Source organism: Neolamprologus multifasciatus, chromosome 4 (assembly GCF_963576455.1).
Source record: "Neolamprologus multifasciatus chromosome 4, fNeoMul1.2, whole genome shotgun sequence".
NCBI lineage: Eukaryota > Metazoa > Chordata > Actinopteri > Cichliformes > Cichlidae > Neolamprologus > Neolamprologus multifasciatus.
The window spans coordinates 6,354,570-6,376,161 of NC_140442.1; the positions used below are offsets into that span (position 1 = coordinate 6,354,570).

Here is a 21,592-nt window from a genome sequence, read left to right on the forward strand (position 1 = left end):
GTGACTTTGGCCATAGCTAGAGTAAAAGCTCTTTCTTCAAGGCTCCTCCGGTACACCTCTCCTAGGGTGGGAGAATAAATGAGTGGAGTGCTGATGTTCAGCTGTTTCCTCCTCTTCCTCATGGTGTTAGCGCGGTTCGCCTCTCCCATCGGTGGGTAAGCACTTTGCCGGGTGACAGCACCCATCCTTCACAGGGCCCTGCCATATGCTGTGCTGCTGTCAGAGGAGACGACTGCAGATGCTCCAGCTGCTCTCTCCCTGCACACTGAACAAGACGGGCATGCACACACTCACACACATGAGCAGCACTTGGTTCAGGATAAAGAGGCAGCGGTGGGAGACACAAGGAAGAAGGGGCGTGGGAGAAAGGGTGCGCAGAGGGAATTGTTTTTTGTTAAGCAAAAGGGAAATGAGGTGAAATATATTTGTATAGTTCTGTTTTGTAGTAGCTAAATGGTGTAAATTTGGATTTAATCAAAGACTGATATGTAAAACTGCTGATTGAAGGTGAAACAACAAAGCAAACAGAGTGCAAGCTTGACCCCCCGCCCCTCTGTCTCACAATGTGACTTGAGCCACAGTGGATCCTTTAATAGATACTATCTTTGCAGTGCTTTCGCACCAACAGCACATAAATATTCTTTCATTTCCCATCAAAAGCACTTTGCTTCTCCCAGAGTAAAGACTGCAGAAAATTGAACAAACAGGCAACTTTTGCCTGTTTATTTATTTTCTTTGTCCAAACATTTCCTTCAAGCTTCTTAGATCGGGCATCAGAGTCTCAAAGCTATCACTTTGGCGTCTGTGATCTTCCAGCAGAGAAAACAAAGCTACTTAAAAGGAGACCCAAATAGCTGGTTCTCATAGACTGAAAGCAGAGGCTCATGCTCGCAGCTAGTGGTGTTACTGAGCGTGTGTTGGTTATATGTGTGTGTCTGTCTGTGCGTGCATGTGTGTAGAGGAACTGCGTCTGAGTGTGTGTGTGCGCCTGTATGTGTAAGAACAAAGTTGGCTTGGCTCAGCACACTTGGCTGTGAATCAGGACCTGAGCCATGATACTCGTTCAACAGCTTGACTTCAAATCATGCATGAAATATGCCTCTGTCTGTGTAGATTCACCAAAATACCACCATGTCACTGGCAGGGCAGTAGGCATGTCTATGAGCAGAGTCACAGAAATTCACACAGCGGGATCCCTGCACACAGCCAGTGAAGTGACCACTGTAAGACCAGGATGGATACCTATAGTTAATATTTTGTGAAAACTTTAACTTTCTTGGCTTAACTTTGTAGTGTGCTGTTGGTCGGAATTGGAAAAGAAGAGCTACTGTTGTGTTTGGCCAAAAACTAATTATTCTTACCTTGGATTACAACTGCTATCAATAATCCAGCTTTTCCCATTATGCAATTAGCAACAGCATTCTCATTTTGTGCTACACCTGGCAAAGTAGTTTTCCTCATTTTCCCACATTTCCTTTAGTAAATGTGATAACGAGTGTTCGGTATATTTTTGTAACATTTAGAAATAAACTCAGAAATGCCCAAATATATTGATATTTTGTTATCATGTCGTTGCTGGAAATATGCCCTGAGCTTTCAGTGGACTGTTGGGTAGTCTGTGTGTGGGGTTTTTTTTTATGCCCCCACTGTATTAGGCTTGTACTTGTTTGGATTCTTTTGCTGTCTTTTTGTAGTTCTTCTTGGCATAGAGACAAGTTGCTGAAACTTTCTCAGAGATTTTGGTCCATATTGACATGATAGCATGATGCAATGTGCTGTTCTACCACATCCTGAAAGTTTGGTCTTAGATTGATATTTATTAACTATAGAGGTCATTTGAAAGTAACCACGAGAAGACACATGCACCTTAATGAAAGGGGATGCACGTAGTCAGCACTATCATGATCCTCAGTTGACACTAAGGGGCCCAAACAAAATATCCCCCACACCCATACAACTCTACCCCCAGCATGAACCATTGATACACGGCAGAAAGGATTTATGCTTGCATGTTTTGTTTTGGGTTTTTTTGCCAAATCCTAACCATATAAAAGCAGAAATCAAGCCTCGTCAGACCAGGCAGTGTTGTTCCTCATTTTGATTGTCCAGTTTTGCTGAGCCTGTGCCAATTTTAGGTCATCTGCTGCTGTAGACAATCTGCTTTAAGGGCTTTAAGACGTGTTGTGCATTCAGAGATCCTCAGCTTTGGTGGGTATTTGAGTTACTATTGCCTTCGTTTCCGCTCCAAACAGTCTGACTATACTCCAGCATTTTCACCCTGAGGACTGGGTATTTTCTTCTCTTTGGATCAGTCTTTGTAAACTCTAGAGCTGGTTGGAAAGAAAATCTCAGTAGATCAGCAATTTCTGAAAAACTCAGACTAGCCAGTGTGGCACCAAGAAACTTGCCACATTCAGAGCCACTGAAATCACCTTTCTTCCCCATTTTTTTTGCTTGGTTTGAACTATAGCTTGTTGTCTTGACCAGGTGTGCAGCCTTAAGTGCATTGAGTTACTACAATGTGAATGACTGATTAGATATTTGTGTTAATTAGCAGTTGAACAGGTGTATTTAATTAAGTGGTCGGTGAGTGTGTAAACTAATATTAAAGACGTTAATATACGTGTTAACATACACAAACAAAGATTCAAATATTGAGGTTAATCTACTTTATGTGCACGTGATCCCTGTTAGCCAAAAGCTCTAAACACTGTCTGACCGTCTTTTCTTAGCTATGTACAGTGTCAGTGAGAGGAGATATCTCTAACATGACTTTTTTTTTCTCCGCACAAAGCCCCACTCATATGCTGTTGAAATCTTTTGTTTGTGAGGGACAGCTGGTTCAGAAGAAAGGTATCATAAAGGGAGGGTGGGGAAGGAAATGAAATGGCTTATTTCAGACAGAGGATGAACTGACTGGCTGCAGCAGGAGTTGGTATAAGATAGATAAGGTATATTTTAAACTGTGAATCATTTAAAGCTGCTCTAGTGTCGTATCTCCAAGAATAATAAACGACATAATAGGTCACCTTTAATGAAAGTGTGGTTTCTACTGCTAACAATCTTATGGCACTATGGTCTTGCATAGTAGGAGTAAACACAAGCTATATCAAAAACAGCTATGGTGGTGTTTTTGTTGTTATGCAGCACTGTTCTTTGTCTGATTGGGGCTCGTGTCTATAGCTGCTCAGACTAGTCATCCAGTATTTAGTGGTTGGTTCTTTTTTTCCTAAGTTTTCTGCAAACAAAAGAGAAATAAAATTAATTACTCTTTGTTCACCAAAGGGAAGACCGAGCAAACACTGGAAATATAAGAGCTTCCATTAAATCCTTATGGGTGGAATAAGGAGGTTAAAAAAACAATGATCAGCTGGGAGGAAGTGAATAGCCTTTAATTAAAGAAGGTGGCGGTTTTAGCTGTCGCCTTCCTGTGAACAGTGTTTATTTCTGACTTTTGTTTAATAGCTCTGGGATTTAGGGCTATGTTTGTTTAATGGTGTCAGGACTAAATCAGATTCCTCTATTATTCTCCGCTTTAATCAGTTCTGTCACCTGTTGCAGCTGCCGGAGGGCCACTAACTCAGACCCGTGTATTAGACGGTCTCCAAACTCCAACATCCTGTCGTTGCGCTTTGTTTTTTTGATTTTTGTGAGCAATACAATCTAAAAGTAGATGCAGGGAATGAGTAAGAGAGCTGCAGAGCGCGTCTGTGACATCAAGCCTGTTTACTCTAGCTGGCTAGAGAGTGGAGAGCAAGTTGTACATTATAAAAAGATGGTGATGAATTTTTGTGCTTAGGGGTTCAAATGACAATTTCAAAGATCACAGATCTTTTGAGAGTTTGTCGATGAAATGAGTAGGTGTACATCATGAGTGTGTATTTATGTTGTTTATTGAAAAATAGTGGAATTGCACGCACTTTGTTATTAGATTTATTCCTCAGATAGCATGCACTCACCTTGTTGTTGCGTCTTAAAAATCAATTATAAAATGCGTAATGTGCGATATTTTCCCCTGACATTTGATTCAGGTTCAATTGCAATCAAATTTCCATTAAAAATGTAAATAACAGATAAATGAAATTCTGAAGTATGGCTGTGAACTGCGAACTAACTCGTAATACATTTGTAATGATTTATTTAAACACAATTGTTCCACTGAAGCAGTAGAAACACAACTAGTAGTGAATCCTCAGACTAGCAGTGTGTTTGATTTGAAACAAAGCGGTGATATAATGTGGGTAATGCTGTAAAAGATGTTTGTCTGATTTAATTTGTTAATGCTTCTGTAGTTACCTCCACAGAGATCAATAGTAGGTTTTTAGTGACCCCAGGCAGCCAGATTTGGATCACTGTCAGCCATTTAGTATGGTGTGGTTGCCACTGTAGGAAGCACTTTTCATGTCTATTCAGTGCTTTCAGTGTATAATCTTTGTCAAGGCAAATGAGTGTGTTAGAGCTGCATTACATCGCACTGTCACATCTAAAGGCAAAAGTGAGGTGTGGAATAAAACGATGAATGAAATGATTGAACAAAACAATATATAACACTCAACAAACTGACTTTATACTTAAAGAAAAATAAAGTGTATCATTGTGTGAGTACTGATACTAAAAGACAGACTCATTGGGAGCAACACTGATCTAATAAATGGAGGAGGATGGAAAACATGCAGTAAATCAGTTTCATTTAATGCAGTTTTTCAAATGTGGAACTGTTATCTGCCTTTTTTCCCCCTCAGTGGCGGCAAATGACCCAAAACTTGCAAATGTGTGATTTCAAATGCATTCAGCCTCGCACTGATATTTTTAATTTGCATAATTAATAAGGCACAATGGTAACATTTCCTCTGTACGTGTGTGTCGCACGCATACAGACGATTAAAAATAACATCTGTGTTATGTAAATTGCTTTCAGACGATCTTGGTATCAGGTTTTATTTTCGAAATATGGACATAATTGTTCCAATTCCAAACAATTAAAATAAGGCTACCATTTTGGCAGCGGCTCGTTGCCAACCTGGCAACCATTTCTGAACCATTTACTGTCAGACTTTGCTTCCGCCTGCAGAGATGGACAGAATTTGTTTTTCCCATTATGTTCATTGGTTTGTTTGTTTTTTTTCTTAGAAGAATGACCCAAAAAGTTAACAAATTTAAGCTGTTGAATAATTGTGAAAAACATCCTCCTTTAACAGGTTATTGTTTAAAAAACCACATAACAAATACTCTTAATTTTAAGACTTGTTTTGTTTATCGAATGGCATCCTTAATGATCTCAGAAGTAAAGAGTTTGAAAGATTTATATTTGGTCGTGATGTGCCGAATCGGAAGGACAGTCATGAAAATGTGTGGTGAGGACGTCTGGGAGAAAGCAGCATTAAGGAATTCTATTTTGCATAGAACTAGTGGATATTTATTCTCATCCTGAGTGCTGTCTGTCTAGATAGCACGTCTTCAGGTTAGAAGTTTGCCTTCACTCAAAGCAGGTCATTAAAACTATGTTGTGTGGAAAGTCAAATAATATTTATGCAAATTATCTATGGTAAAAAATAACCGAAAGAAGGAAATGACACTTTTTAAAATAATACATCAGCAGCAAGTAGTGTCCTGTCATATGTGTGAGAAAGTGTGTAGTTTGCTGAGATGATTGTATGTATGCATGCGTCTGACCATATGTCTGTCTCCTTCGTCCGTCATCTCGGCCCGTGTTTACGTGTTTGTGAATGCAAAAGACCGCACCGAGAAAATGAGTCTTGGCAGGTAAAGGAACAAGTGTTCCAGAACTTAATGAATTTCATTTGATTTGAATCTCTTTTTTTTTTTTTTTTTCCTTTTTCAAACTATTTCACGCATGGCAAAACACTGTAAATCCATAAACAAACACATAAACAGGCAGAAAAAGATTGATGCATTATGAATAAATCATCTGGGTGCTGAAACTCAATATTAACTCTGCGTTGCCTGGAGGGTTTACAATGAGATTCATCTTGATGTCTGAGGAACTAACTGGGAGGCAAGCGCTTTAGTAAGTACTTATCTCTGGAACTTAATTACCAAAACAAATGATGATTGTGGTGATATAGCTGCAATGATTCTTCATTACTGTTATTTTCTTACCTAAGGTTGTATACATAAGTGGTTTCTGTCGTCATCATCATCACGATAATCATCGGTATAACTACTGGGTAATAAATACAAATCAGTCAATCATTTAGTTGGTTGGTTAATTCAGTTCTTTCATTGCATTGAATTGCACTGCTGGCAGAGTTACTATGGAGTTTTCCTCTGAGGGATCATTCTTATTGACCTCGTTGACACCAAAACTCAAACTCTAGAATCAAAGTCGATATTAAAATTGTGATATTGACCAACATTCAGTTAACACTCCATTACTGAGGTATCTTTAAAGAAAAACATCCTTCTGGCGAGCAAAGTTTACATTTCCGTTAGCGTACATTTACCCAGGATGCCTCGACACGTCTTCCTGAACAATCTAATATTAATTAAAAACGATGGGAGGATGTCATGACTGTGACTCTCTTATAATAAGTTGGACTTCATATAAAAACATATAAAACAACTAGTGTGACATCATCCAGCTGTTTTGAAGCCTGTACCTGAGCTTTTGCTTTGCTGAAGCCAGATGTGATGTGACTGAGAACTTTCATACAGTTCGTACTTGTCAACTGCTAGGTGGGGAGCACAACTTTATCTAAATTAATGTGATGCTGTACTAAGAAAAAAACTAGAAACTAACAATAAAACCCATAAATCACGCAAGCAGCACGATTGTGTCCTCAGACGTCTATAGAGGGACTCACCCCCTGCTTGGAAACAATGAGGATTTAATTCACTAATGCATTGGCTTCACAGACCTGGAGGCTACGTTCATCTTTATATACCGTCTGTTAGTGGAGTTTATAATTTCACTGAGGAAATCTTGATGGGAAAGAGTCACACAGTCTGTATGTGTGTTTTTGACATTTATTAAGATGTTGAACACTAATGCCTTTTTCTTGGGAGGACTTATTTTTGTTGTCAGGTGACAAATAACTCATCACAAAGCATTCGCCCATCTCTACTAAAATAAGTGAAGACTTAAGATGACAAAGTATACTAAGACTGAATTAAGATCAAGTGTATACATGGAAAATGCAAGCTTGAGGAAGCTGACAATGACTGAAGATGACAGCTAATGGTGTGAAGACTGTCTGGGCAGCCAGTGTATCTAAATAACCAGGTGCTGCGATTTAGTTTCTGCCTGGTTAAACAGTGAAATAATTGGTCAAGTTAGCCAGTAATTAGACCGGCTCTGCAGCACTGCATCTAAAAGCCCAACGACGGCTCCACCATACTAATTGGGCTATTTATACCGAAACGCACTGACCAAGCTCCCAGGCTTCCCTTCCAATTCGCTTTTCAGCACTTGTTTATTTTATTCAGTGGGTACTCAGAACACAGCTCTGGACTCTCCCCTCTCTCCTCCTCTTCTCCTCCTAAAGCCATTTTTCATTCCAGCTTGAGCTCGGTGAACTTCTGTCCTCCGCCCTCTTTGTCTTTGCCCGTGCGTCTGTCTCTCTCTTCTGTTTTTCCTCCTGTTCCTCCCTTATACACAGCAAATCCCTATTTACCAGGCCTTCTATATTACTAATCAGTGTTTTATGAATGCCAAAGTCTGTGCACAGGAATGTCTCTTTCTCGTGTGAATGTGGCTTTATTTTTAGTGCTCCTCTGTCAGTGTGTTGAGATGTACATATGTCAGTCAAACCTGCATCTCCTAGGAGTGTGAATAATAGGCCCAGCTGTGGAAACCAGACTGTCTCACACACAGGAATACTTTGAATTCTCCTTCTTCAGGATAGTCACATTTTCTTCACACTGTCCCTGTCATTTCTGTACCAGAAATGAGCTGCTACTATGAGAGGTCATCTTCAACTGTAGATCCCACCAATGGCTCACTCACTCCTAGCTCTTTTGTGTGTGATGGCTTCTCTCTATTCTGTCTGTCTGTCGCTTGGTATCTCTGCATCTGTATTCTCTCCACTTTTCTTATCTCTATATCTCCCCCTCCCCCCCAATCTCCTGCTTTTCTTACTCTTCTGTTTTATTATCAGTCTGTCTTTCTGTCCCCTTCAGGCTAACCCTCAAACCTCCATCAGGAGCAAACAAGGCTCCTTGACATTCAATTTCCTGCTTGCCACGTATTTCTCTATTGTATGCACTTTTCCTCCTTTTCTAGGACTCTTTTTGTGTTCTTTGAATAGGTGGATGGATGTGGCATTGGACGAATAGGTGGGCTGATGGTTGAATGGGGATGGATGAGAAGGGAACCGGGCTGTAATTTAGTTTCGTTTTTTTTTTTTTTTTTTATGGATTTTTTTGGTGTCAGCCTCAGTTGTTGATGCTTTAACAGCAAGGTCACTTTGTGGGATGTTTTGGGATTTTTGGCCTTGTTCTTGACAATAGTTTACTGAAAGCTATTTGAAGGTGTCAGCGAGAAAAACAGGAGAACAAGCGTCCTTTTATTTATCAGGTGTCAGGTGCCTCGTAGCTCTTAATTGTGGTGTTAAATGTAACTGAAAACCAAGTCCTGCAAATTTCTTTTTCCATCCACCACCAATACTGCCAGCTATGACAAAATACATTTATTTAAGTTGATAGAAAAAACATGTCAGAAGTCTTTGAATAGTGTTTTGTTGAATGCAAGAGTGCTTAGCCTGAAAATCAACAATATTCTAATGAAATCATGTTTAGAATCTATCCATCCAGAGTTTCGGCTGTGCCAGATGTTATAGGGCACCTGTCCATGGTACACCCTGGACAGGTCACTAATCTATCACAGGGCTAACACAAAGACAGACAATCTTTTATGCTTACTTTACATCTTTAGCCAGTTCAGAATGACCAGTTAACCCAACCCCATACATTATTTGGACTGTGGAAGGACATCAGATTAACTGGAGAGAACCCATGCAGGCTATGCAGAGAACGGCCTCAGGCTGGATTCAAACCCAGGATCTTCTTGCTATGAGGTGACGGTGCTCACCACTGTTCCATTTTAGAAAATAATACACTAATAGTAACAATAAGATCCAGCTTTTCTTTAATCAAATGGTTACAAGAATAAAAAACTACGAGTGGGATCACTTCTTTTCAAAAAATCATAATATAGTGTCATTACAGTGTCCGTAAACTTACCTGACCCTAAAAGGCCTAATCTAAAGGAAAAAGGAAGCAACCCAGTTGGGCAGTATGGCCTTAATGTCTTATAATAACAGAAAACTAGCCAAATCTTAATTTGACAATTTACTGAGCCCTCAGCCAGACAATTTAAAACACATTAATTTACAAGTTGTGAACTAAAGGAGACTTTGTTGAGCACTGACACTGATAATTTATCATAATTGGTAATATGAGCCATATTCTTTATTCTTTGAAATTAATTCTTCGACATCAAAGTTGTAACCTTGGTAACTTTGTCAATGCAGTCTTTGTCTTGTACTAAAAACTCAATCGTCACAAGATTATAATAATCCAATCAGAACAGGACATCTTCCAATAATTTTAACAAAATTAACTAGACCATTAGTTTTAGTTTATTATTGGAACTTAACTCTCACTCCGCGGATGCTAGCTAGAATGACTGGACTTCGTCATTATTAGACTAATCTGTCATGAATTGAAAGCCAGACAACTAACTAATTAATTAACTAACTACAGAATGTTGCAAACCAGGCTATAGCTAGCTAATTTTTCTCTTTGATTAGATTGCACTCCAGGCAGGTGAAAAACTGCAAGTCAGTCAATCCAGTCTGTTGGAAATTACTTAGTAATTAGTGTGTGTGTGAATATGTGGGTGTGTTTGTGCTCATGAGCCTGCTTGTTTGTGCGTGTTTGCAGTGAGTCCTGTTGAGAGATAAATGAGTCTGGTTGACATTGTCTGGAACAGGTGGTGAAGTCAGCAGGGAAGACATACAGACAACTCTCATGCACACACACACATACTGGCACTCCCAATTTGACTTCAATGCGGGTTTTTTGGCTTGTTTGGGAGTGTAGCCAGTCTGATTTGATAAAGAAGGAACAATAGGTTTTCTTCAAATTACTTCCATACTGAGTGGCTGATGTATTGATTACAGAGACAGTGAACCCACATTAAGCATTCACAGCATGTTTGATTTACCGATTTATTTGCCTTTTATGAACATTGCATGCTGTTTATTTGCCTCTGTGTGAACCAGTCAGTGTGCTAAAGGAACTATTCACTCTAAAACAAGTTATTCCGATTTACACAATAAAAAGGGCACAAAATTTACGACATGGGGGGGTAATCTGTAAACGTGTGTGTGTGTCTTTTCAGGTGAGCGTAGTGCAAGACTCTGTGAATATCTCAGGCCAGAACACCATGAACATGGTGAGGGTTCCTGACTGCAGGCTGGCGGAAGAACTTGGAGATCTGTGGGCAAGCTCCAGATTCACTGACTGCTCCCTGTGTGTTGCTGGCCAGAAATTCCAGGCACACAAAGCCATATTGGCAGGTGAGAATATCCTTTGTCACATGTGTAAGAGGTTATTGCTACAGCTTTATATTTAGCCTTCAGGTGCTAAAACCCAGCTGGAAACGTTGTTTAAAGCAACACACTTACTGCTTTGTGTTGTCTGTGAAGATAAAAGGCTTTTAATGAAGTTTATGATTGATAAATAAATTAAGACATTTAGAATTTTTGCAGTCCAACTTTAATGTCTTCTTTGCAATAGTACATATATTAGGTTTCATTTCATGCGCATAGTTTTTATAGTAGTTTCATTTTATTGGTGAGAGACAAATTATCAGTTAAGATTGTCAGACAATAAATCTGGAAAAAGAGGGAGAGTAGAGCCTAAAGAAGAAGCACATTAAGGTCTCCAGACCTTAGTCCTATAGAAAATTAATTGACAGAGCTGAAACTGAGTTGCCAAGCAATAGCAAAAAAAAAAAACCTTGAAGGATTTAGAGATTTGGGAGTGGAGCAAAATCCCCCCTAAAATATATCCATACCTGGTAACCACCAACAAGAAACAAGTTTAAGTTTTGAAGCTTCAACATCAGCTTGTCATCTTTATTTTTTGGAAACCAGAAGTGACAATAATTGGACAAGAGGGTGGAGTCTGAGTTTTCAGCTAAGGCTGGCAAGCCTGGTTACCAGGATGTATTCTTCTGTGTGTTATTTCATGAAGAATTCTTGGACCGTCTGTCAGTATTACAAACTGTTTATTTTTGTTTTTTAAACCAGCCACAAGTGCCCCTTTAAGAAACTGCAACACGTTGGCTTCATTTGACAGCGCCGAGGTTTCCGTTAGATAAAACATGACCGATTGTTGCCTGGAGCTGCCATGTTCATTTTATGAACATTCAAGTGACTTGTTTTAATCAAACTTTGCATCAATATGACTTTGGAATCAGCGGGGGCTGAGAAAACAATCACACCATTGTCTAAAGTACACAGTGATATGCCATAGGCAAACTATGGGCAAACTTTCTTTGCAATGTTTGTTTTAATCCTAACAGCCAGTGTTGTTAGACTAGTGGCAACATTTGGTTGATTGTTCCCAGGAGTATACTTGTCTTTTCTTTTTCACAATGTGTTTTTGTGCACAGTACTTCACATTAAACACTGATGCATTAAATTCATTTTAGGATTCTCTTTTTTTTTGTTTGTTTGTTTGATGGTCGTACATGCAGTCATTCATGATGCTTCCTTCAAGATTATTTACTTGGGCAGCTCTCTACCACTTTCAACGTGTCCTTTTAAATTCTTTCCCAGACGTTCTGACCATTTATCACGTTTGTGATGCTTGCTTTCTTTTCCTCTTTGTATGAAGATGCTCACCCCCGAGTTGAATTTAATTTTAGAGAAGAGGATGAATTTGCATTGATATAAATGGGGGTCTAATACCCTGTTGTTGTTGTTGCCCCCCAAAAATCAGCCTTTTTGGTAAGCCTGATGTAGGTGCACTATGGCACACACTCCGATTTAGTAAATTAGGTTATTATGGACTACAAGAACCATGTTTCAGGTCAACTGATGACTTGTGACATGAGTTCTCCCTTCAGACTTACTGCTGTTTGGTCTCTTGGTCTCAGCCACAAACCTGCCATGACCACCGGTCTGCTGCTGCTTCCGTTTCTTTAGTTTCTCCCTTTATTTGGAGCCACAGTAGCTCATCTGCCTCCATCTCACCATGGCCCTACCATGTCATATGTGTTTTACCAACCTCGCATGTCCTACTTCATGATTCCTCTCTGTGGTCTTCCTCTTTTACTTCTGTCTGGCAGCTCCATATTTAACACTTCTACAGCACACCTCACCAGTGGCTTGCTTGACTCATACATGTCCTGCACCACCCTCACATACTTCTCTGCTGCTGTTGACTTTCTAATGCAGTACCATAGTTCCTCTCTTGGCACCCTACCATATGCTTCCTCATGGCCTACAGAGACCCTGTGGAGCTCTTTCTGACCTTCTCTATACTTCTTCATCAACACTCTCAAAGCAAACATCGCGTTTGTAGTGCTCTTTCTCGGCATGAAGACATACTGCTGCCCCTCAATATATGCAAGGTCAGTTTGACACAGAAGTTCAGGTTTGCTGTCTAAGCAGGTTTGAAGTCAGTGGTGAGATTGCAGATGCACAAGTGCAAATAGTCAGAACCAAATGTAAAGTGGTCCATTGGTACACAAAGAAGTGGCCTCGAATGGGGAAAAGGGCCTCATTTAAGTAAGGTATGTTTTATTTTATTTTTTTATATGGGCAATGTTTCAAAGGTTTTTAGTCGCACCTTGTTTCTTTTAAGATAAGATAAGATAAGATAACCTTTATTAGTCCCACACGTGGGAAATTTGTTTTGTCACAGCAGGAAGTGGACAGTGCAAAAGTTATGAAGCAAAGATTAGAATACAATAAGAATAAATACAGTACACAACTGTACAGAATAGAATAAAATAAAATACTATATACAGTAGAATAAAATAGAATAAAATATACAATAAGAAAAAAATAGAATACAAATGCTATATACAACTGAGTAAAAATACAACGATGCCAGAAAAGATGATTGCACATTAGTGTTATGGCACATTTGTGGATGTGTTTGATCAGTTAGATCATCAGTCTTTATTGTGGATTCTGACAGCAGTGGGGAGGAAAGACCTGCGAAATCTCTCCGTCCCACACCGTGGGTGCCGCAGTCTCCCACTGAACGAGCTGCTCAGTGCTGTCAGAGTCTCCTGCATGGGGTAGGAGATGTTGTCCAACAGGGATGACAGCTTAGCCGCCATTCTCCTGTCACTCACCACCTCCACTGGGTCCAGAGGGCATCCTAGAACAGAGCCGGCCCTGTTCAGTCTCTTCCTGTCCCCAGCAGAGATGCTGCCACCCCAGCAGACCACACCATAAAAGATAGCAGAGGCCACCACAGAGTCATAGAAGGTCTTCAGGAGTGGGCCCTCCACTCCAAACGACCCGAGTCTCCGCAACAGGTACAGCCTGCTCTGCCCTTTCCTGTAGAGGGCGTCTGAGTTATGAGTCCAGTCCAGTCTGTTGTTCAGATGAACACCAATTCTTCTTTTATTTACTCTGATGGTAAAGAATATAACACCTAATGCCTTTGTTAAAATTGGTCTGTATTTAGATTGAATTGAAATATTAAAATTTGATGAAAAAGTAGTTCATTGACATTGCTCTCTAATCCACAGTTTATATTAAAATACTTTGAATTCAAAGTTTTATGAGGGTGGTGGAGTTTGTTATTATTCATAGAGGAGTCTGTCATTATTCTAGGCTTCACTGGAGAGTTTTCGTTTCGGTGTGAATGCTGTTACAGAGGCTTTTCCACTGTGACGAGAACTAAATTCTGGGGGAAATACTTCATCAAATTTTTAATTTTGATGAATAATTTTGCTCGCCACGGGGATGATTAAATTTGAATACATTGAATATCCGAATTCGCTATTGACACCTTCAGCACCTGTGTGTCTTCATTGGCCTTCAGGAATCCATATTGATGAAAATAAAGTTTCTCTCGCTCTCACGCAGACAAGCATAAACTTGTTTCAGATATTGGCACTTTGATGACAGCCAGCATCAGCTAGTGAAAAGTTTGAAGAAACTGGTGAACTGTGTGTCTCTGTGGAGACGAGGGGAGGCTGTTCATTATTGGATTTGTTGAAATGTGTGTGTGAGGAGCCATTTTAATTATGTGCTGCTGTGGTTTGGGGTCTTCCCCTTTCTCTCTTGCTACCGCGCTTTCTCTCTCCGCTCAGTCCAGATGACGTACCTCCTCCGCGTTACTCCCCCTCTAGGCTGTTCCCGTGACAACTCTGCTGTCCGTTAATCGCCGTGGAGACGGACAGAGTGGGATCAAACGGCGTAGGGAGAGTAACTCAAATTGGCTGTGCATTGGCCATGTGATCTTTGTACAACTCACTCTCTTCCCGTCGCTTACCTTAATTTTATACCCGCTTCTACATTTCTTACTTCTTTCTCTTTCACTCAGGCCTTTTATTTTTTTGCTCCTTTTTTATTCTTTATTCTTCTTTATTATCTTCCTTTGACGGTATTCTTTTCTTATCTCCTTTTCCCTGTCTTTTATCTGCGCCTTTCTGATTGTTAAATGTCTTCCCAGTGGTTTTCATGCTTTTCTCTCCCCTTAAATTGTGCTCAGTTCCGCTTTCTCCCCATGTCCATCCCTCTTCTTCCTTCCTTCCTTTCTCCTCTCCATGCTTTCTTTACTGTGACCTCTTCCTTGTTCTTTCTCTCTTTCTCTCTCTCACCCACCCTTTCGCTTTGCTACTGCAGTATGAGCTCACCAGCTGCACCAGACAGACTTGGTGTAGGTTTGTTCCCAGAGTCCTACCAGGCCATTCAGTGCAAAGCTTAGTTTCCATGCAGACATAAAGGCTACGTTCACACTGCAGGCGAAAGCGCATCAAATCCGATTTTTCTGACCCTATGCGACCCATATCCGATCATTGTATGACAGTGTGAACGGCACAAATCCAATATTTTCAAATCCGATCTGGGTCACTTTCGTATGTGGTACTGAATCTGATACATATCTGATGTTTCAGAAAGCGACTGCTGTTTGATGGTCATGTCGCATTAAATCAGTCTTTTACGTCACTGACACAAGACAGATGCCAATTATCAGCGCCCGAGAAGACACCGCGAACGCTTCCTGGCCATCCAGTGTAGATGTCAGTGAATCTGTTGGGAAGACAACGTTGGAGAAACGTGAACATTTTATTTGTACTGTATAATCTGCAGATTCTGACAGAAATTTACAACTATTCTTTGAAGCACCGCTCCTCTAAAACAGCAATAAGGATCATTATTAGGTTATTTACATTATTATGTAAATAACAAAATAACTTAAAGCAAAAATTGGGAAACGTAAAGTCCGAAGTCTTTATATTAAGGGCCATCAGTCAAACAATATTGTTTGTTCTGGGTCTAAACAGAGCGCGTTGTGTGTGACGTCTTCTTTTGCGCATGCAGGCCGCTTTGAGCGTTCACACTAGAGCGCGTTTGCTGTCACATTTTATTTGTAGTGTGAACAAGCAGACAATCAAATCGGATTTGATCAAAAAAATTGGAATTGAGCATTAAGACCTGCAGTGTGAACGTAGCCTAAGACAGAGAGAATGTCTCGGCTAGGCGGACTCCCAATCAAGTCATTGAAGCATAACAGGACCTAACTTTCTAACTTCATCTAAGAGTCAAAAGACTCAGTACTAATATCTGATAGTACTAGTACTGATATTAGTCTTGAGTCTTCAGTTATGGATCCATATATATATAAAATGGATAAAGTTGGCTGAAGTCTTTAACATGGCACTTCTTAATATCCTGTGGACAGCAAGACTCTCTTAAAACTTAATTTGCTCAAAAAACATTTTGTGGCTAGCTTGTCTTATCTCATATATACACAAAAGAAGTATCCTTCCTAAGAGACGGGAGAATAGAATATTTGAAGGTTATGTGAATTTCCATTATCACCTAAACAAGCTTGATAGTTAAGATGCTATCCATCATTTATTTAATGTTTCAACATTTTCACTGGTGTGAGAACACGAGCAATTCCTTTGATATTGAATAAAATTTTACATTGTATCAGAAGAAGTTCTGGACCGCCTGCTCATTACACCTACTGGCTGCTCAACCCCAGAAACACATGCCACGAAACTCCTGTTGCAGTTTTTGTGCTGATGTGAATTCAAAGGAAGCTTTGAATTCTGCAGAGCATTGGCGACTGTTAAGTGTTGGCACTCATTTACAGTGTTCTGAATTTTATGTGGTTTGCTGCTCCCTGCCTGTGTTGCTGTTGATGCTGTGGATCCACTTTGCAATGGTACGACTTACAATTAATCATGGAATATCAAATCATGGAACCAGTTTGGATTCGGGAGACAGACACTATCTCTACTTTTAAGATTAGGCTTCAAACTTTCCTTTTTGCTAAAGCATATAGTAAGAGCTGGACCAGGTGACCCTGAATCCTCCCTTAGTTATGCTGCAATAGACGTAGGCTGCCGGGGGATTCCCATGATGCATTGAGTTTTTCCTTTCCAGTCACCTTTCTCACTCACTATGTATTAACAGACCTCTCTGTATTGAATCATATCTGTTATTAATCTCTGTCTCTCTTCCACAGCATGTCTTTTATCCCGTCTTCCTTCTCTCACCCCAACCGGTCGCAGCAGATGGCCGCCCCTCCCTGAGCCTGGTTCTGCCGGAGGTTTCTTCCTGTTAAAAGGGAGTTTTTCCTTCCCACTGTCGCCAAAGTGCTTGCTCATAGGGGGCCATATGATTGTTGGGTTTTTCTCTGTATCTATGAAGCGCCTTGAGGCGACTTTTGTTGTGATTTGGCGCTATATAAATAAAATTGAATTGAATTGAATATCTGCATGGGAAGAATTTTCACAAACTGAGTTGTTGCAAGGCTGGCATCCTTTTACAGATTGTCCCATCCACTTACAAATGTTAGTAAAGGCAGACTGCAATGGTGCTTGATTTTTATAAACCTGTGGCAATGGGACTTCAAAGATTAAGATGTTGTCTGTACAGTGTATTTTCATGTTAGTCTCATCAAATCATCTTCTCTGCTATAGTAAAATGACCGTGACAACTTAAGTAACTAAAATGAACACCATTTATTTGTCCCACCTTTGCTAAAACTCTAAACGTGTCATAAATAACATGTATGAAAATGTTAAGGGACTTACTGTTAGCCATTTTTATTTAGTGGATTTGAGATTCTCCTGTAGCGAGTCAGTTTCTGACCTTATAGCCTCAGTGTCCATTGTTAATGCTTATTCAGTTATACAGTATTATAGCTATTTGCGGCTTTGGCAGTTTTAATGGATGACACCGTGTAACCCAATGAGTAATTAAATGGTTAGATAGCTCTGCGTTAATAACTCATTATTAAGTGTCTGAATTAATTATTATATCACTGACTTTGACACATACTTAATAATGTGTTACAACATTTGTTAGATTTTAATGACTAGCTAATAAGGCATTCACTTCTGAATATTAATGTGAACTGTTACCCTTTCAGTGCATAATCAAACTAAGCGAACCATGTCAGAAAAGCGTGGCTATAGTATATATGCGACTCTGAGTAAAAGGCCAAGATCTACCTTTGTAGGAACACATTCTTACTCTACTAGTAATAACAGTAGCTGGAAATCAAGTAGAGGCTAAGCTCCATCTGTGAGGCTGTGCTTTATTCTGTGCCAGAACTCACCACTGTCACCACTGGGACGACAAGGGAGAAAATACAGTGTTGTTGCCTTAAGCAGAACTACAGGGACAAGATGCGGTGATTATTTTAAGCCTGCAGAATTATTAGACAGCAGTAATTTGAAATTTTAAAGAGCTCTGTTTGGGCCGTCATGTTCTGCCTGTACTGGAGATTAAGCATGACCTCTCCAGCTGGGGTCACGTCTGGGATAACAACAGTGAAAAATGCGCTTAAGCTTTCACTAAATACGTAAAACATTAAATACATTAATATGTCCATTTTAGGGCCATTGGGTCATTGCTTTTGCTTCTTTGTTTCCTACTAGACTTTATCTTTGTTATTTTGGAGATTGTCAAAATGTGCAGAAATGTCTTTTGCAAAATATACAATATGAAATCTGTGTGAACTTGGATTATAAGAATATATTTTTCATTGCAAACCCTCTTTGTTTCTTGTTGTGACTTGGCAAATAACCAGCAGCTCTTTTACATTGTTTCTCTCTCATGGCTTATCACTTTCTATAAATGGAAGAATAGTCTGAACTTTCCTTGAGAGGATTTGTAGACTGTGCTGTGATGCAAAAGCCGTGTGAAAAACCATATCTAGGAAAGGAAAAAAAGAAGAAATGGCAGTTGAGTGGTAGCGAGTGAAAGTGCAACTAAAAGAGGAAAACAGATCTTTATTAGGGCATAATATATGAGATAAGCAACACTCAAGTCGGCCCATCAACGTTGAATACTGGCTAAACAAACGAGAAAGGCTGTCAAGAGTCTGTCAGCAGAAAGGAGCTGACTTTTTCCACATGACGCCTCTACTGCTGTCACTGCTGTCAGTCATGTCCCTGCTCTCCTCCGGCCCTGTGGCAAGCTGTTAACGGATATCAGAGACCTCGCCGTGTATCAACATTACACTCAATAACAAACCCTCTTTTCTCTGTCTCGGCCTTTTTGTTTCTCTCTGTCCCAGCTCGCTCGCCGGTGTTCAGTGCCATGTTTGAGCACGAGATGGAAGAGAGTAAGAAGGTGAGTTGACTCCGTCGCTCCTGCTCCCTCAGTGCATGGTGAGTCAAATGTTTAAATTTCAATCTTTCCTTCTGTTGCATCAGGAAGCACTCGCCTCTTTAAACAAGTGTGGCTGCACATGTTCCTTCATGTCTTGCTGACTATTATATGGTGTCATCACAGCTACTATATGGAAAAAAAATCCTTAAGTGATTATATCATTATCACTTGTATAATCTTTGGTATTTCTTTGATGGCATAAAGCGTGTTATTTGTAGACTTAACAAGACGGTATCAGACAAAATGACTGAAGTCTCTGTTGCTTTCAGTATGATCACTCTGTTCCTGGAACTCAATTGCAATGTCATGAGGGAAATGGTTTTCCTTTTGATATCTCTTTTTAATCTTTTTAATATACATACTTTTTTGCCATTTTTGTGCTGCAGTTTCTGCCTGCTGCTCAAAATGTTCATACCTCACATCAAAATTCATTAATTTAATGAAATGGGCACAGTAAATCTGCTCAATTTGTTGTTTTTTATACAAGTTCTGACTCTAGTGAACTTTAACACATGCATAGGTGCCATTGATCAGTAGCAAAATGTCTTGACAGTACTGACCTTTAAAGGAAAGTAGAGAGAGTCTAGTGGGAATATTAACTGCTCCAAAGAGGGGAAGTGGTTTGCAGACAGTTATAAGGCAGGAGTCGGTGTCATAAGGGTGTATTTTAAATAACCTGTCTGACGTCGTCCTATTTACAGTGGAGATGATGGAAAGGTGATGCTAGTTTCTGCCTCTCCTATAACTTCTTATTTAATTATGTAGAACTAAAGTGTGAGTACTGTGGAGGTATGAATAGTTCTGAGAACTATTGGGACTGATTAGTGTTATTAGCAGGTTGACGGTGTGGATTCAAGCTTCCTGTTGCTACAGTTCTGCATGCGAATAGCTTGATAATACTTTTAAGAGATGCAAAAAACATTGAAGATTTATGTGCAAATTTATGTAAAGTTAGGTAAATGCAATCCAAGTTCCTCTTGAGGCAAGTGTCGCAACTCAACAGCCATCCTGGAATGAATCATTGCAGTTATTTCCTGTCCCAGAATAAGCTATAAAGGTTTTTGCCCCCCCTCACTTTTATAACAGGGTGGTGGCACCATCAGTGTCTCTGCTTTTTTCCATTCTAATGCACATTAGGGATACAGGAGCTAAAAAGTAGCTACTCCCTTGCTACAATAATGAGCAGAAAGATGCATTTGCCACCAGAAAACTGAAAGGGTCGTGAACCTCTCGTGTGTCAGTGTAACAGCATGATTGGCTCATTTGTTTCCTGTTTCTGTTGTTGATTTGCTCTTTGGGGGCGTTTCAGAATTCTCCCATAAATCCCATAAATATAATGTCTCTGATGCCATTCCCCCTCCAGTCCTCATAATACAAATAATTAAATTAGTTCATGGTTTAGTGAGGCTCGGTCACGAAATTAGTGTAAATAGGGTTAAGTTTAGGTCTGACGTGATGGAAACAAAACAGTGTTTGTGTCTGTGTGTGCTTGCACATGTGTGATGCACTGAGTCTCTCTGCCACAGTTGGTTGTGTTGATCTGATAGGAGGCGGTGAGATTCAACTGTGGCGATTTAGCCGTCATGTCAGCGGAATATTGATGCCTGCAGAGCTCAAATGGGGAAATTATAAAGCACAGAGCCAGGAAATGCATCTTAATTGCTGTTTAAGTAGGCGTCTTCATCAGAAAGAGGGAGAGATTGTGGGCCACGTCCCCATACGACTCAGAGGAAACAGATAGGTGGGTTAACACTCCTCTGCAGCACTCTATAGAAAGGAGACAAATGAGCTCATAAAGAAGCACTCTGATAGAGGACTGCTCTGTGAATAGAGGGGAGCTTCAGACACTGTAACTACAGGAGTTGTGTCTATTTATGAGACCTGGTTGGGCACTGGCTTCTCATTACGCGAGAAAGTCCTGTTATGTTTTTTTTCTCATGTGATTTCCAAGGTAGTTTGGTGGTAGTATGTCTTTTTTATTTCATTAACGCTCCAACACACGTTAGAAATTAGCAGAATGAAATTGGTCAAGTGTAGAAAAAATAGAAAAGAATTAGAAATATAATGATTCTGATGAGTTTGAGGTTAATTTAGAAACAATAGGTGTGTTTTTGATATTATGCATGTCTGTTAGAATTACTAATAATTTTTTCACGTCTTCATGTGTTTGTGCGATTTGTGCATTCCTGCAAAAGGCTACCATGGCAGACTGCAGGCTCAGACCAGAAGCTTTTAGACTCTGCTTCGATTATTTCTCAGTATGATTATGTTGGTGTTGAGTGGTCAGAGTTGACACAAATGCACTAAACTGTTGGTACACCCAGTCTGACCCTGCTAAAACGCCGCTGGTCACTGTGGTGACGATAAAGCACTGTTATAATTGGTTTATTGCTTTGTTCTTCTCGTCAGCGTGGAGGGGAAAGGTTCGGGTTACCGTCACTGTGCCATAGAGCGATAAAGCCTACTTTGATTGCTGCGGGCACCGTCAAGGAATGAATGCTCAGGATTAATTCTCCTGAATCTGCTGAAAAGAGTTAAATAAATTCACTAGAATGTAGTTTTGCTGAAACGTGTTTTGACTGCTCAGAAGGTTCTTCAAGGTGTTGTTTTTTCTTTCTTTCTCTATTGTGATTTTGGAACATGTTTTATTGTATCACTGCATGGCTGACTTTGTGTGTGTGTGCGTGTTTGTGTGTGTGTGTGTGTGTGCGCTAAACAAGGTGAGAGAGTTTAAGTCAGGT

The 21,592-nt window shown here is 40.0% G+C and overlaps 1 protein-coding gene across 3 annotated transcripts in view; it reads left to right on the forward strand.

Moving 5' to 3' along the window:
- Nucleotides 1-21,592, forward strand: part of spop (speckle type BTB/POZ protein) — a 116,502-nt gene that overhangs the window by 74,395 nt on the left and 20,515 nt on the right. For all 3 annotated transcript variants that reach the window (XM_085158240.1, XM_085158242.1, XM_085158241.1), the window contains exons 7-8: nucleotides 10,364-10,541; nucleotides 18,757-18,812. In XM_085158240.1, the coding sequence (XP_085014366.1) occupies nucleotides 10,364-10,541; nucleotides 18,757-18,812 (234 nt within the window). The remainder of the gene's footprint in view (nucleotides 1-10,363; nucleotides 10,542-18,756; nucleotides 18,813-21,592) is intronic.